The sequence below is a fragment of the Ranitomeya variabilis genome, chromosome 1, assembly GCF_051348905.1.
Source record: "Ranitomeya variabilis isolate aRanVar5 chromosome 1, aRanVar5.hap1, whole genome shotgun sequence".
Classification (NCBI taxonomy): domain Eukaryota; kingdom Metazoa; phylum Chordata; class Amphibia; order Anura; family Dendrobatidae; genus Ranitomeya; species Ranitomeya variabilis.
Window position 1 is genome coordinate 282,048,019 of NC_135232.1, and position 16,839 is coordinate 282,064,857.

The 16,839-nt window shown below is 45.8% G+C and overlaps 1 protein-coding gene across 2 annotated transcripts in view; it reads left to right on the forward strand.

Annotated features, from left to right (window-relative positions):
* The window catches only part of SLC7A4 (solute carrier family 7 member 4), a 54,931-nt gene that overhangs the window by 20,156 nt on the left and 17,936 nt on the right, over nucleotides 1–16,839 (forward strand). The window contains exons 2-3 of one of the 2 annotated variants that reach the window (XM_077295032.1): nucleotides 14,428–14,645; nucleotides 14,752–15,477. In XM_077295032.1, coding sequence (XP_077151147.1) covers nucleotides 14,805–15,477 — 673 coding nt within the window. In that variant the 5' untranslated portion in view covers nucleotides 14,428–14,645; nucleotides 14,752–14,804. Of the gene's footprint in view, nucleotides 1–14,427; nucleotides 15,478–16,839 lie in introns of both variants that reach the window. The other variant, XM_077295022.1, reaches the window with a different exon arrangement.

Sequence of the window (16,839 nt, forward strand, 5' to 3'; positions counted from 1 at the left end):
TTTCCTGTGGGCATTTTTCTGGTCACCGAAAGTCCAATGCAGGCTGGTTTTCACAGGAGTATTGTCATGACAGGCACAGGGGTCTTTAACAGACCCCCAACCATCAAGGTAACCCACCAGCAACCCAAATCGCATCACAAGAGTGCCAATGGGTGCATAGAATGGCGCTCCCTCTTGCCAACACGCTGTAAATGCTGCTGTCAGCGATCCACAGTGGTGTTTAACAAGTGATCAGCGGCTGTTTAGAGGCAGATGATGACTCAACATCATGTGCCATGAAAGATGCGATCTCCGCTTGTCAGCCTGGGTCCAAGGCAGGGAGACAACATGTGACGTACCCAGTATGTCATACTAGGTTAAGGGGTTAAAAATGAGTAGTAGGCAAAATTAATGTTGGTGTCCATAATTAATGAGTCAGTATGTAGCTACCTATAAAATACTCATACAGTACATAACTATAGGTAATATACACAACTAAAATATTCTCATGTATAATACACACTAGTGACTACTGCATATGTGTATACACTATACAATTATGTATTACATGTGTCTGTTGTACCTGGTATAGTTTACATATCCCGGCAGAATTTTTGCTTTCTTGGCCTTTTTTTTTTCTTTTTTTTTTCTTTTTAGAGAATATGAATGATAACACCAAAATGTATTTTTCTGACTATAAGACGCACCGGACCAAAAGACGCACCCCAAATTTTGGGATGGAAAAAAGCAGAAAAAAAGATTCATCTGGGGGTCTGTATGTAGGGGAGACAGGGCAAAAACTGAGAAAAAGAATTAATTCTCATCGCCACACAATAAGAGACAAAAGAATGGATCTACTTGTGGCAATACTTAATAATCTCCCTGATCACAGCACCAGGGACATGAAATTGCTTGCATTAAAAGGTAACTTCCAATCTCAGAGAGACAAAGAGTCCGGGAGTATAAACTCATGACAACTAGTGATGAGCGAATATACTCGTTACTCAAGATTTTCCCTTCCCCCATGACGGCACACCTGAGAGAGAGGGGATCCGCCCAGCCAGGACAGGAAACCCTACTGAAAATAAAAGGGCGGTACCTCTCTGTCGCTTCAGTTGGGTTTCCTGTCCTGACAGGGACCCTCGTGCTGAACACGGCGGTGTTTCCACTAGTGTTGAGCATTCCGATACCGCAAGTATCGGGTATCGGCCGATATTTGCTGTATCGGAATTCCGATACCGAGATCCGATACTTTTGTGGTATCGGGTATCGGTATCGAAACAACATTAATGTAAAAATGTGTAAAAGAGAGAATTAAAATAAAAAATATTGCTATACTCACCTCTCCGACGCAGCCTGCACCTTACCGAGGGAAGCGGCAGCGTTCTTTGTTTAAAATTCGCGCTTTTCTTTCCTTACGTGAAGTCCCGGCTTTGTGATTGGTTGCGTCGCAGTCACATGGGCGACGCAACCAATCACAGCAAGCCGTGACGTAATTTCAGGTCCTTAAGGATTTTAAAATTACGTCCCGGCTTTGTGATTGGTTGCGTCGCAGTCACATGGGCGACGCAACCAATCACAAGCCGTGACGTCACGGGAGGCTGGACACGCGCGCATTTTAAAATGCGCGCGTGTCCAGCCTCCCGGCTTGTGATTGGTTGACCGCGACGCAACCAATCACAAAGCCGGGACGTAATTTTAAAATCCTGAAGGACCTGAAATTACATCACGGCTTGCTGTGATTGGTTGCGTCGCCCATGTGACTGCGACGCAACCAATCACAACGCCGGAACGTAATTTTAAAATCCTGAAGGACCTGAAATTACGTCACGGCTTGCTGTGATTGGTTGCGTCCCGGCCACATGGGCGGCACGCGACCAATCACAAGCCGGGACTTCACGTAAAGGAAAGAAAAGCGCGAATTTTAAACAAAGAACGCTGCCGCTTCCCTCGGTAAGGTGCAGGCTGCGTCGGAGAGGTGAGTATAGCAATATTTTTTATTTTAATTCTTTTTTTTACACATTAATATGGTTCTCAGGGCCTGAAGGAGAGTTTCCTCTCCTTCAGACCCTGGGAACCATCAGGGATACCGTCCGATACATGAGTCCCATTGACTTGTATTGGTATCGGGTATCGGATTGGATCCGATACTTTGCCGGTATCGGCCGATACTTTCCGATACCGATACTTTCAAGTATCGGACGGTATCGCTCAACACTAGTTTCCACTCACCCAGGTCCCGTCCCGGCGTGGAAGAGCAGGCAGCGCCTGTGCGTCGGTGTTCGGGAGCCTGGAAGCGCCGTCCGCAGGTCCCCCGGGGTCTCTGCGTCCGAGCGGGCGTTGGTGCAGCACGGTCGGACCCAGCTCCTTCCGTGGCTGCCACGCCGCCCTCCTCCCTCTGCCGGCATCCAGGTGCGCAGGCCGCTTCCGGGTCGCCCGTCTGACGTCACGCGCAAGGCACGCTGGGAATGGGGACGTCGGGGGCGGGCGCCGGATCCAAGATGGCGGCGCCCATGAAGAAACGCCGGCCGGTGGAAAAAGGACTCCGGCGGCGCGGCAGAGGAGGGGAGGGGCCACCATTGGGCACCGGAGGAGGCGGAGAGTGCAGTGGTCCCCCATAAATGGGTGTCTGACCACAGAAGACGCGCTCATGTACAAAAACTTCAGCATGGAAGTGGGACAACCAGAGCAGCAGCAGCAGCCGCCGCCATCACAGCAGCAGCAGCAGCGTCAGGAGCTCTCGCCAGATGCCTTGCCGAGCCACCAGCACAGGAGCAGTCGCTCAAGTGGTAGGAGCAGCAGCCGTCCTGTCCGGCAAGACTCTTCAGCGTCCAGAAGGGACACTGCACGTGCATCTGTCCAGCCTCCAAAACCGGTACCCTTGACTGACGGCGGTGGTGAGTGATCTTCGTGAATGTCACGCTTATGGTAACAGGGTCCATTTTTTCTGTTTGATCACTAGGGCCCGAGGAAATCTAGCGGCAAAACAAAGAACCGCGAATGTGCCCTTTGTAAAGCCCCGCTTGCAGTTCAGTGGCAGAAGGACCTCTGCTCTGACTGCATTCAAAAAACCATACATGAGACTCCTAATTTCGCCACTAGCCTCAAGGCCATAATTCAGACAGAAATTAAAAACTCCCTAAAACTGGCCCTTAAAAAATCAGGGAGGAAGAGCCGTAAAGTGTCTACGGATTCGGAGGCCTCTCAGAAACAGGAGAGTCAGAAATCTCCCTCTGCCTCCTCCGCCTCTATCCAGTCCTCAGATTCCTCCTCAGATAGTGATACAGGAGGTCGCCCGTGTTTCCCAACTGAGGATGTAGAAAAATTAGTCAAAGCAGTCAGATCTGCAATGGGACTTAAAGAGGAAAAGACACCTAGGTCACTTGAGGATGTCATGTTTGGCGGTTTAGAGGAAAAAAGAAAATGGACATTTCCGGTCAATGCAAAAATTAAAGCATTCATCGAAAAAGAATGGAAAAAACCCGAAAAAATCGGTACCTTACCTTCTTCATCTAAAAGGAGATATCCTTTTGAAGAAAAAGACTCCGAATCCTGGGAGAAAATCCCTAAGATTGATGGTACGGTAGCCAAGTCCCTGAAAAAATCATCCCTTCCTTTAGAAGATTCAGGGATCCTAAAAGATCCACTGGACAAAAAAGCAGATGGGTTTTTGAGGCACATCTGGGAAGCAGCGGCAGGGGGCTTGAAACCGGCTATAGCTGGAACATGTACAGCTCGCGCTCTTATGGTCTGGTTACAGCAGATAGAAGACCAGCTAAGGGATAAAGTCCCTAGGAATGACATTCTTGCAAATATATCCCTAGTTCAAGGCGCAGCAGCATTTCTGGCGGATTCCTCTGTGGACTCCGCGAGATTAACAGCTAGAGCAGCGGGCCTGTCCAATGCGGCCAGAAGAGCCCTATGGCTTAAGGGTTGTCCGGGAGATTTGCCATCCAAACATAGGCTATGTTCCATCCCATGTGACGGTCAACTCCTCTTTGGGAAAAAGTTAGAGGAGATTTTGGAACAGGCAGGAGACAAAAAGAAAGCCTTTCCAACCTTCCCGAAAGATCCGAAAAACCCTTTTTTCGGAGGAGATTTAACAGAGGCCGACCTCCAGGAGATAGGAGAAATTGGGACTTCAAAGATAAAAGGAAATCAGGCTATATGTTCAAAGGGCCCTCTACATCTGCCAAAAAGTCCCCCCAATGACATTACATCAGAGGTTGGAGGAAGGCTCTCCCTCTTCTATCCAGCCTGGATAAACATCTCCCCGAGCATCTGGGTTTTAAATATCATAAAAGAAGGCCTAAAAATAAAATTTATCCGTCCACCCAGGCACAATTTCGTAATAACTCCCCGGAGGAAAGCCTGGCAGGAACAATTAGCTCTAGAAACGGAAGTCCTCGGACTGATTCAAAAGAATGTCTTGCAAGAAGTCCCGGTTCAGGAGTTGGGAAGAGGGTTTTACTCCCCCCCCCCCCCCCCCCCTCTTTCTAATACAAAAACCTGATGGCTCTTGGAGGACCATAATCAACCTAAGAAAACTCAACCTTTCAATAGACAATCACTCCTTCAAGATGGAGTCCATCAACACAACCACAAACTTCTGTTTCCTCACTGCTTCATGGCAGTAATAGACTTAAAGGATGCATATTACCATATTCCAATACATCACAAATACTGGAGATACTTGAGAGTGGCACTCTACATACAGAACCAAGTGAAACATTACCAATACACAGCCCTTCCATTCGGCCTATCTACTGCTCCCAGGGTCTTCACCAAGGTGATGGCAGAGGTAATGTCATATCTCCGTTCTCGGAATATTGTAATTGTCCCATACTTGGACAATTTTCTTGTGATAGGGAAGACAGAGGCCGATTGCTCCCATCAGATAACGACAGTAATATCAACTCTAACAGAACTCGGTTGGTTAATAAATGTCCCCAAGTCGAAGTTAGTTCCTGTAAAGGTACAATCCTTCCTGGGCCTGATACTAGATTCAGAAGGTCAACTCTGCCTCCTCCCGGAGAACAAAGTAACCAAAATAATCAATTTGACCACTGCAGCGATACATCAACCAGCAATGACCCTAAGGAAAGCGATGTCCCTACTAGGCTCGTTAACGTCCTGCATTCCAGCGGTAGGATGGGCACAATTCCACCTGAGACAACTGCAGTGGGAAGTTCTGTCAGCCCAAAGACTGTTAAGAGGGCATTTGGAAGGAAGTCTATGTCTTCCTCAGGATGTTAGAAATTCCTTAAAGTGATGGACCATAGAGGAACATCTCACTATGGGAGTCCAATGGCAGAAACCGGTCGAGGATGTAATCACGACCGACGCAAGCAACATAGGTTGGGGAGCACACTTAAGATCCCATTCAATTCAAGGAACTTGGTCCCCCCAAGAAAAGAGCTATGCCTCAAACGTAAAAGAACTATTGGCAGTAGTAAAGTCCTTGAAACATTTTCTTCCCCAGCTCCAGGGCCGCCATGCTCGAGTCATGACGGACAATCGAGCAGTAGTGGCCTATATCAATCACCAGGGGGGGACGAGGTCTTGGAACCTCATGGAGGTGTCAAACTCACTATTTCATTGGGCAGAACAACACCTATCTTCCCTAACAGCTCTACACATAAGAGGGGTAGAAAACTTTCAGGCAGTCTTTGAGTCGCAGAGTTCTGAGACAAGGGGAATGGTCCCTGAATCCTGAGATATTCCAACAAATAATACAGGCCTGGGGTACACCAGAGATAGACTTGTTTGCCACCTCACGCAACAAAAAAGTGAAAAAATTTTGCTCACTGAACCCAAACGAACATCCTTTCGCAGTAGATGCCCTACTAATACCGTGGAAATTCTCTCTGGCTTACGCATTTCCCCCAATAGTGATGATTCCAACAGTAGTCTGGAAAATCAGAGAAGACCGAGCAAAAATAATACTCATAGCTCCATTCTGGCCAAGAAGACCATGGTTCTCCCTTCTAAGGCAGATGTCGTTAACAGACCCATGGATTCTGCCAGATGTGCCGGACTTGTTAACCCAGGGACCAGTGACCCACTCTCAGGTGAAGGGCTTCCATCTGGCAGCCTGGCTTTTGAGAGGGCGCTACTAAGCCGCCAAGGTTTCTCACCAGGGTTAGTATCCACCCTATTAAAAAGCAGAAAGCCTATAACGTCTAGAATCTACGGTAGGACCTGGAAGAAATTTTTAGATTTCTTAGGGGAGCCGTTAGGGGATGTAGCTCCAGTGGGTCCCATCCTAGAATTTCTACAAGCAGGCTTGCAGCTAGGGTTAGCAACTAGCACCCTTAAGGTTCAAGTTTCAGCCTTAGGGGCCCTATATAATTGCAACCTAGCATCTAATAGATGGGTTTCACGATTTATAAAATCCTGTGGCAGGTCTAGACCAGTTATTATTCCCAAAATCCCTCCTTGGGATCTAAATCTAGTCTTGGAGGCTTTAACCAAAGATCCTTTTGAGCCTTTACAGAAATTATCACCTAAATTACTCACCCTGAAAACGGTCCTGCTAGTAGCCCTAACATCGGCCCGTAGAGTAGGTGATTTACAAGCTCTATCAATATGCCCTCCTTACACTCAGGTTTTTGATGACAGAATAATCTTAAGACCAGATCCAGCGTATCTCCCCAAAGTAGTCCAAAAATTTCATAGGAGTCAGGAGATCACATTACCATCATTTTGTAATAATCCTAAAAATCCGGGTGAACTAAAGTTCCATATGCTAGATGTGAGGAGATCCATGTTACAATATATAACCATGACTAGTCAGTGGAGGAAAGATCAAACCCTATTTGTAGCCTTTCAAGGTAGTAAAAAGGGATGTGGGGTAGCTAAAAGTACCATTGCTAGATGGATCAGGGAGGCCATTAGTCTGTCCTATTCTGCAAGTGGCACTCCGGTTCCTGACGGCATCAAGGCTCACTCCACCAGAGCTGTGGCTACCTCCTGGGCAGAGAAAGCTGAGGTATCAATTGACCAAATTTGCAAGGCCGCTACCTGGTCCTCACCCTCAACTTTTTTCAAACACACTACCGGCTAGACCTTTCCTCCTCTGCTGACCTAACCTTTGGTAGAAGGGTACTCCAAGCGGTGGTCCCTCCCTAAGGGTTTTTCTTTCTACAAAAGTCTCTCAGGTGTGCCGTCATGGGGGAAGGGAAAACACCAAGGTTACTTACGGGTAGCCGGTTTTTCCGGAACCCATGACGGCACCCGTATATTTCCCCCCCTTTTTTCACCTTTTCGGTGTGCACTATCGTTTTGGGTGTTTTTAATTAATATAATGTGGTGTTGGATTGCCATGTGTACTAACCAGGGGGGCCTCTCATGCTCTGAAAACCAACTGAAGCGACAGAGGTACCGCCCTTTTATTTTCAGTAGGGTTTCCTGTCCTGGCTGGGCGGATCCCCTCTCTCTCAGGTGTGCCATCATGGGTTCCGGAAAAAACGGCTACCCGTAAGTAACCTTGGTGTTTCCCGAGCACGCTCGGGTAACCTCCGAGTATTTTTTAGTGCTCAGAGATTGTTTTCCTCACCTCAGCTGAATGATTTACATCTCTTAGCCAGCTTGATTACATGTGGGGATTCCCTAGAAACCAGGCAACCCCCACATGTACTTATGCTGGCTAACAGATGTAAATCATTCAGCTGCGGCAATGAAAACTAAATCTCCGAGCACTAAAAAATACTCGGAGGACACCCGAGAAATCTCAAGTAATGAGTATCGCTCATCATAATGACAACCTTTGACACACTCGGTGCACGAATGAATGCGTCGCATGGAATTTGTCTTTTTACATCAATTAAGGAATTTCCTTCTCAGACCTTGTGGGGGCATCACAACACAGAAGCAGACCCCAATCAGAGGACGATAAAACTTTCACACTCCTTATGTATGAACTGTTTTCTAATATTTATGGACACAACTATTTATCCCTCTCCCATAATGATAGTTCTGCTTCATATCACTTGTCTTATCTATTGCATTATTTCTGAGCTGTGTTGTGTATAAATGTGATTCCTCAGATTTTGTATTCGGCTGCCTGATGAAGAGACCTGAGTAGTCTTGAAAGCTTGCAATTTATCACCTTTTAATGGCTAACTGAAAAGATATCAACCACTGAGGACTATCAATTCTAAATACTTTTCTAGTTTGCTCTGGGTATTTTGCCAATGTTTATGGTCTTGGTGCTAGTACAAAAGGAAGCTAATTTTCTTGGCAAACAGGAGCTTCCAAATCTTGGTTGATAAGGATTCCTGTATCTAGTCAGTGCCTCTGCTGTGACTGATTCTTTCTACACTGGTTCAGCAGTTATGGCTTCAGAATTGTGTGCAGAACCCATTAAGCAACACATGGGGTCCAAACGGCTACATATTAAAGAATGGTACACACTCTGTGTTTCCACATAATGTGATATGATTGCATATGAATCCAACGAGAAAAACACACTATGTCCCGATATCAAACTGTAATTCGCCTCATAGACATAATAATAATAATAATTTTTATATAGCGCCAACATATTCCGCAGTGCTTTACAGTTTAACAGTTTATACACAACAGTCATAAGTAACAACGTTAAAGATAATACAATTTTTAAAGCAAAAAAGACGACCCCGCTTGTGAAAGCTTACAATCTATAATGAGGTGGGGGGAGATACAAAGTACAGGTGCATATTTACAATGATGGTCCAGCCATCTTGAGGAAGTGTGGGATAGATAAAGGCTGTGTGAGCTGGTCACCAGCCAGTATTTGTGGTGCTGTTGGGTGCAGTGGAGTTTGAGGAAGGGCTTTTCCTCAGATGGTGAATGGGCTGCACACACTCCCACATAAAGTGACTTTGATTAAGGAACGTGATAGGCCTCTCTGAACAGACGTGTTTTTAGGGAGTGCCTAAAACTGTGCATGTTGTGGATAGTCCTAATTTCTTGGGGTACAGCATTCCAGAGGATTGGCACAACGCGGGAGAAGTCTTCGAGCCGGGAGTGGGAGGTACGGATTAGTGCAGAGGTTAGTCGAAAGTCATTTGCAGAGTGTAATGAGCGTGTAGGTCGATAAACAAACAGAAATGAGGGAGAAGTAGTAGGGTGACGCACTGTGGAGAGCTTTGTGGGTGAGAAGGAGCTTGAATTGGATCCTATAATGAATGGGTAGCCAGTGCAATGACTGGTGAAGAGCAGACGCGTCTGAGTGCAGATTAGCCAGATGGTCGACCCTGGATGCTGCATTAAGGATGGACTGGAGACGGGAAAGTTGAGTGAGGGGAGGCCAATTAATAGAGCATTACAGTAGTTCAGGAGGGTTTTTGTTGTTTCCATGGTGAGAAAGGGGTGGATTCTAGAGATGTTCTTTAGGTGTAAGCAGCAAGAGATTGTACACTGCTCAAAAAAATAAAGGGAGCACTTAAACAGAATATAACTCCAAGTAAATCAAACGTCTGTGAAATCAAACTGTCCACTTAGAAAGCAACACTGTTTGACAATCGATTTCACATTCTGTTGTGCAAATGGAATAGACAACAGATGGAAATTATTGGCAATTATCAAGACACACTCAATATAGGAGTGTTCTGCAGGTGGTGACCACAGACCACATCTCAGTATCAATGCTTTCTGGCAGATGTTTTGGTAACTTTTGAATGTTGGTTGTACTTTCACACTCGTGGTAGCATGAGACGGACTCTACAACCCACACAAGTGGCTCAGGTAGTGCAGCTCATCCAGTATAGCATATCCATGCGAGCTGTGGCAAGAAGGTTTGCTGTGTCTGGCAGCGTAGTGTCTAGAGGCTGGAGGCGCTACAGGGAGACAGAACAGTACACCAGGAGACATGGAGGGGGCTGTAGGAGGGCAACAGCCCAGCAGCAGGACCGCTACCTCAGCCTTTGTGCAAGGAGGAGCACTGCCAGAGCCCTGCAAAATGACCTCCAGCAGGCCACAAATGTACATGTGTCTGCACAAACGGTTAGAAACCGACTCCATGGATGATCTGAGTGCAGATGGGGGTTGTGCTCACAGCCCAACACTGTGCAGGATGCTTGGCATTTGCCACAGAACACCAGGATTGGCAAATCCGCCACTGGCGCCCTGTGCTCTTCACAGATGAAAGCAGGTTCACTGAGCACATGTGACATAGTCTGGAGACTCCGTGGAGAGCGATATGCTACCTGCAACATCCTTCTGCATGACCGGTTTGGCAGTGGGTCAGTATTGGTGTGGGGTGGCATTTCTTTGGAGGGCCGCACAGCCCTCCATGTGCTCAGCAGAGGTAGCCTGACTGCCATTAGGTTCCGAGATGAGATCCTCAGACCCCTTGTGAGACCATATGCTGGTGCGGTTGGCCCTGGGTTCCTCCTAATGCAGGATAATGCCAGACCTCATGTGGCTGGAATGTGTCAGCAGTTCCTGCAAGATGAAGGCATTGAAGCTATGGACTGGCCCGCCCGTTCCCCATACTTGAATCCAATTGAAAACATCTGGGACATCATGTCTCCCACCAACGTCACGTTGCACCACAGACTGTCCAGGAGTTGGCGGATGCTTTAGTCCAGGTCTGGGAGGAGATCCCTCAGGAGACCATCCGCCGCTTCATCAGGAGCATGCCCGGGCGTTGTAGGGAGGTCACACAGGCACATGGAGGCAACACACACACACACACACAAAAACTGAACATCATTTCCTTGTCTTGAGGCATTTCCACTGAAGTTGGATCAGCCTGTAACTTCATTTTCCACTTTAATTTTGAGTATCATTCCAAATCCAGACCTCCATGGGATATTCATTTTGATCTCCATTGATCATTTTTATGTTTTATTGTTCTCAACACATTCCACTATGTAATGAATAAAAATTTGCAACTGAAATATTTCATGCGGTGATATCTAGGATGTGGTATTTTGTTGATATATATATTATACTTTTTTTTTTTTGAGCAGTGTATATGGTAGGAGAAGGAAAGACTGGTGTCAAACACAACACCCAGGCAGCACACCTGCTGATGTCCGATTTAGTGAGGTTAGTAGACAGCGGGAGCACAAGACTTTGTTTTGGAAAGACTGAGTTTCAGATAGAGAGTAGACATGATATTTGAGACTGCAGACAGTCACTGGCGTTCTGTAGTACAGTGGGGGTAAGGTCAGGGGATGACGTGTATAGTTATGTGTCATCAGCATAAAGATGGTGCTGAAAGCCAAATCTGCTGATAGTCTGTCCAATTGGGGCTGTGTATAGAGAGAAGAGAAGGGGGCCAATGAATGAGCCCTGAGGGACCCCAACAGTGAGAGGAAGAAGAGACTAAGTGGAGCCAGCGGACGATACACTGAAGGAGCGGTCAGAAAGATAGAAAGAGAACCAGGAGAGGGTAGTGTCCTTTATGCATACTGACTGTAGCATAGAGAGTAGATAGTGGTCAACAGTGTCGAAAGCTGCAGAGAGGTTGAGAAGAATGAACAGAGTGGTCACCATTACATTTTGCTGTCAGAAGGTCATTGGTCACTTTGAGTGCAGTTTCTTTCGGATGTTGATCGAACAGAGCCTGACAAAGACCAGGTCAAAGGTGTTACCGTCTGTGTGTATCAGAGGTTGAGAGCTGTGAGAGGCTGAGAGAAGTGGTTAGTGATAGAAGCTGGGATGAAGATGTGGAAGTGGGGCTGTTAATGGGGATGTCGAAGTCTCCCAAGAGAAGGCTTGGTAGTTCTGAGGACATGAAGTGTGGCAGCCAGGCAGAGAAATGGTCAAGGAAGTGGGTGGGTGAGCCTGTGGGCCGGTATATGATGATGGTGTGGACCTCAAAAGAAGGGAATGATAGTGATGGAACTGGGGGGATGACCTGGAAAGTGCATTGTGGGGGCAAGAGTATGCTTACTCCACCACAAAGTCTGTTTGCGGGTCTCTGGGAATGGGAGAATTGTAAGCCACCATGGGAAATGGCAGCAGGGGAGACTGTGTCAGAATCCTGAATCCAGGTTTCATTGAGGGCCAACAGACGAAGGCTGGTTTCACACTTGCGTAGGGCAGAGCTGTAGAGGGCTGCGTACTTCCTTCATTAAGCCCTGCCCACTGCTGCACCTCTTCCTTTCAGCTCCGCCTACATCTGCATGCGTCCCTGTCTTTAACATTGGGTACACAGGCTATGCGGATATGACCAGATGCGTCGTTTTGACGCTGCGCCAACCTCAACAAAATGCAACATGTTGCGTTCGGCGCAGCGTCAAAACGACACATGCGGTCGCATCCGCATACATCTGCATGGCCTGCCTACCCAATGTTAAAGATGGGTACGCAGGACGCATGCAGACGTAGGCGGAGCTGAATGGAAGAGGTGCGGCAGTTAGCGGGGCTTAACTGAGGAAGTACGCAGCCCTCTGCAGCTCTGCCCTACACAAGTGTGAAACCAGCCTAAGAGTTGTTAGAAAGTATTTGTGCAGGAATAACCTTATCGCTCCGAACTGTGAGAGAACCGGAATATGGTGGCATGTGTGCACCCCACTTTCTCTAAAAGAAGAGCTATATCATGGTGCTCCATTCAGTCCTGATCACAGATGGGAAGAAAAGTGGATCAGGACCACTGTTCTAGTGATCAGAGTAGGTCCCAGGAATCCCCTATCATGTGAGTAGCTGATACATGGGCTCGTTAAAGGGCATTTTCCACAAACACAAGGTACTAACTTAAAAACCAAGAAGTCTGGTATTTAGCATAGGTCATTCTCTGTTCTCCTGCTCTATTATATCATAAGCCGATCACTTTGTGCCATATACAAAATGATAGACACGTGTCTGCTTATCACATCAGATCCACGCCATCAATCCACGCCATCAATCCACTCTCTGCACAAGTGAATCCAGGCACATGATTGCACCCTTCTGTCAGAGATAAGGCAATAGGTGCTGGTAATACTTTCACCCCAGACATCATTTTCACTCTCTGACTAATCTATTTTGTTCAAGCAAGCACATATGCAGAATTTACTCTTGGCAGCCTATGCCTATGGGACAGCCCAGTATAAAGGTACATTATAGCAATGGAACATCTGACCGATGCTGTATTTGGAGGCCTGTATTATGGTAGGTCCAGCGATGCTTGTGGACGTAATTGTTAGTTCCTGGTAATATACACATTATATTTATTTAATAAAATTATATAAAATATATTTAAAATAGAAGTGTTTTATTTTTTATTTTTTTTATTCTTTATATCAAGTAATAAAATGCAAAGTGAATGCACAAAATGGAAATCTTAAATACAATTTTTTATTTGGTGTTCCCACCCATTGCTGTCAAAACAGCATCAATTCTTCTATCTACTCTTGTACACTATTTGGAACAACCTCCCTGCGTAGTTCCTTCACTTCTTGGAGACACTTATCCTGCATGAAAAACCGTCACAGAAGTGTCTGGCTCCATATTTATTCTACAGCAGGACTTTAACCCAAAACCTACAGAGATTTAAGACCTATTTTCAGCGTAAAGAAGATCCAGAAGTCTTGGAAGTATCAACTTCATTGAGTCTGTATGGTTTACAACAGGGGTCCCCAACCTGTAGCTCGGGAGCCACATGTGGCTCGCGGTCCCATGAATTGTGGCTCGCGACTGTCAGCTTGGTGAATTAGCTCCAGTTCTAGCAAACAGGTATGAAGAGCAAATCTAAAAATGGTGAATTTTGTAAGCAGCCCTGCACAGAAGAGCAGATCTGGATGCACATATACTGGTCTTAAAGGTTTTGAGATTATTTAAGTATGGTACGCTGGAGACCAGATGATACCACCTGTCAGAGGAGATGTTTGAAGCTGGATGTGACAGTGTCTTGGAAGTGCTTTATAGGATAATACTGAATGGGGGTATTGTGGGAACCCCTGGATCTTAGTATACTGCTTTGGCGTGATTTTTGTGGAAAAGCTTTGGTTAACCATTATGCCTGTAATGGGGGCTTTGGTTGCCACTATTGTGAGGGGGCGGGAGCTGAATATGGCTCGCGACCCTCTCTCAAGGCTGGATGTGGCTCCCGACCCTCTCTCAGAGCTGAATGTGGCTCTCAAGGTCAGAAACGTTGGGGACCTCTGGTTTACAAGAAGACACAGAGGGATTTGCACAAGCCTACAGCCACAGGAGATCTGGGGTTAGTTCTCCAAGATGTTTGGAACAACCTCTCTGCTGAATTCTTTCAAAAACGGTGTGCAAATGTATCGAGAAGAATTGATGTTGTATAGAAGGCAAAAGTTAGTCACACTAAATATTGATTTTAAGAATTCTCTTTGATTCACAGTTGGAATTTTGTCGATTGGTAAAAATACATTTACTCTTGTTTTTTAAATCATTACTACTTTGCAGCATTTTTGTCCCCATCTGCTTAAAACTTTTGCATAATACTGTATGTGTACATATTACAGATACTGTTGCAATAGTTTCTCTTTTCTTTTGATCTTCTAGATGTACCTTTAATAGACATGAAAGAAACTCGTTTATAGTCAACCAGTTAAAGAATACAACTATACAAGATGGGGAATAGACTGCCTTCTTCCGGAGCTGTGGTACGATTTTGCCAGAAGCTGAACAGGGTGAAGACTTTGGAGGATGACCTGATGGAGACATCGTTTAAAAGATGTCTTTCCACCCTTGACCTCACCCTTTTGGGTGTGGGAGGAATGGTGGGTTCTGGTCTGTATGTCCTGACTGGCACAGTGGCCAAGGAGATTGCAGGTCCAGCTGTTGTCGTCTCATTCCTTATCGCCGGTATTGCCTCTCTTCTTGCAGCTCTCTGCTATGCTGAATTTGGTGCAAGGGTGCCAAAGACGGGATCTGCATACATGTTTACTTATGTCTCAGTTGGTGAACTTTGGGCCTTCCTGATTGGCTGGAATGTCATCCTGGAATATATGATTGGCGGTGCAGCAGTTGCACGAGCGTGGAGTGGATATTTGGACTCTATGTTTGATCACAAGATCAAAAACTATACTGAAAGCCATATTGGAACTTGGAATGTCCAGTTTTTGGCTCACTACCCCGATCTCTTAGCTGCCGGAATATTGCTGTTTGCTACAGCATTTATTTCTTTTGGGGTAAGGGTATCCTCTTGGCTGAACCATATTTTTGCTGCAATCAGCATGGTGGTAATACTTTTTATTCTTATATTTGGATTTATCCTTGCAAACCCAAAAAACTGGTCTGCTGAACATGGTGGTTTTGCTCCCTTTGGCTTTTCTGGCATCATGTCTGGTACTGCCACATGTTTTTATGCCTTTGTAGGCTTTGATGTGATTGCAGCCTCAAGTGAAGAAGCAAAGAATCCTCAAAAAGCCATTCCCATAGCAACAGCCGTGTCATTAGGTGTAGCCACAACGGCCTATATCCTCGTGTCTGCTGTATTGACTCTAATGGTGCCTTGGAATACATTGATGCCAGACTCTGCTCTTTCTGATGCATTTTACAGGCGAGGTTATTCATGGGCAGGATTTCTTGTCGCTGCTGGCTCCATTTGCGGTGAGTGAAATATGTATTTTATTTTCGTCACTTTGCTTCCTGACATATTTGCATGTTCCACATTATAGCCTTCAGCTTTTACGTATTCTAAATTTTATTATCTGTTACTAAAGAAGATCTTTGTTGTGCCACCTTGGGGCAGATGGTTGTAATAACATGGCACCCAATTACTTTTAAAGCCTGAAATTACATTTGCAATTTCTGAACTAAACACAGAAGTGAATGCAAAATAAAGGAAAGACTGATACTGGCTTAAACTGTCCCAAAAAATGTATGTGTGATTCATACGTTATGTTCATTTTAAAAGATCACTGCTCCAGTCACACCCAATTCTTGGGATCAATGGGAGGGCCCAGTGGTCAGACCTCCAGACCTCAGACCTCCAGTGACCAGGAAGTTTGTCCACTACATCATGGATAGGGCATAACTTCAAACTTGAGAATACAACTTTAAAGGAGAAGCTGTCGGTGCGATTTTGTAATGTAAAGTAGAGACAAGGCTGGAATGATGCTGTAATACTGATAAAATTGATACCTGGTGAAGAAATTTGTTTCGAAGATTTTGGTGCACAGTACTTGACTGCACACTTCCCTGCCTGTGATCCCCAGCCTCTCTGCTCCCTCCAGTCTATGAATGGCCTGTCATTGGGGAGATTTCGTGTAGAGGGGCTGTGGAATCCGACAGGGAGAAGACCAGTGTAGTCTGGCCCCTGTGCACCAAAATCTAGTCAAAAACTTCAAAAAGAACAACAAAACGGATTTGTTCACCAAATGTATCAATGTAATCAGTATTACAGCTCTATTACAGCAATGTCTTTACTTTAAAGGAATCCTGTCAGCCTGATTGTTCTGAGTAACCTTGATTGATGAAATCCGTCTTGTGGTTGTTGTTGTTGTTGTTGTTGTTGTTGTTTAATCTTTATTTTCAGTTTTGAGTTAATAATATGCTCGTGCTCTGGGGTGGCCAGTTGGGGGTCATCATGTGGGGCTCTGCTTAGGTATTCATACTGGTGGCTTATGGCAGGTCACTGCCCCCTATTTTACATACTGAAAATGATTTTTTGGAAAAAAAATTCATTCATCAGGCGCTAGCGGCATCTGCGCAGTAGCATCTATCGAATCACTGCCCTGGAGCATGAGAATCTCAACTGAAAACTGCAAATGAAGATTTAGCCTTTAATGTCCTCTTCCGGCACATGACAGCTGATGTGATCAGCTGACATCTGCCCCTAACAACCGTGGGTGGAATCGCAATCTACCCACTGCTGTTAACATGTTAAATGCCGCTGTCAAACTCTTGACAGCGGCATTTGACATGCATGAGCAGGAAGCGCGTCATTGCCTCCATCCATCGGATCCTGTG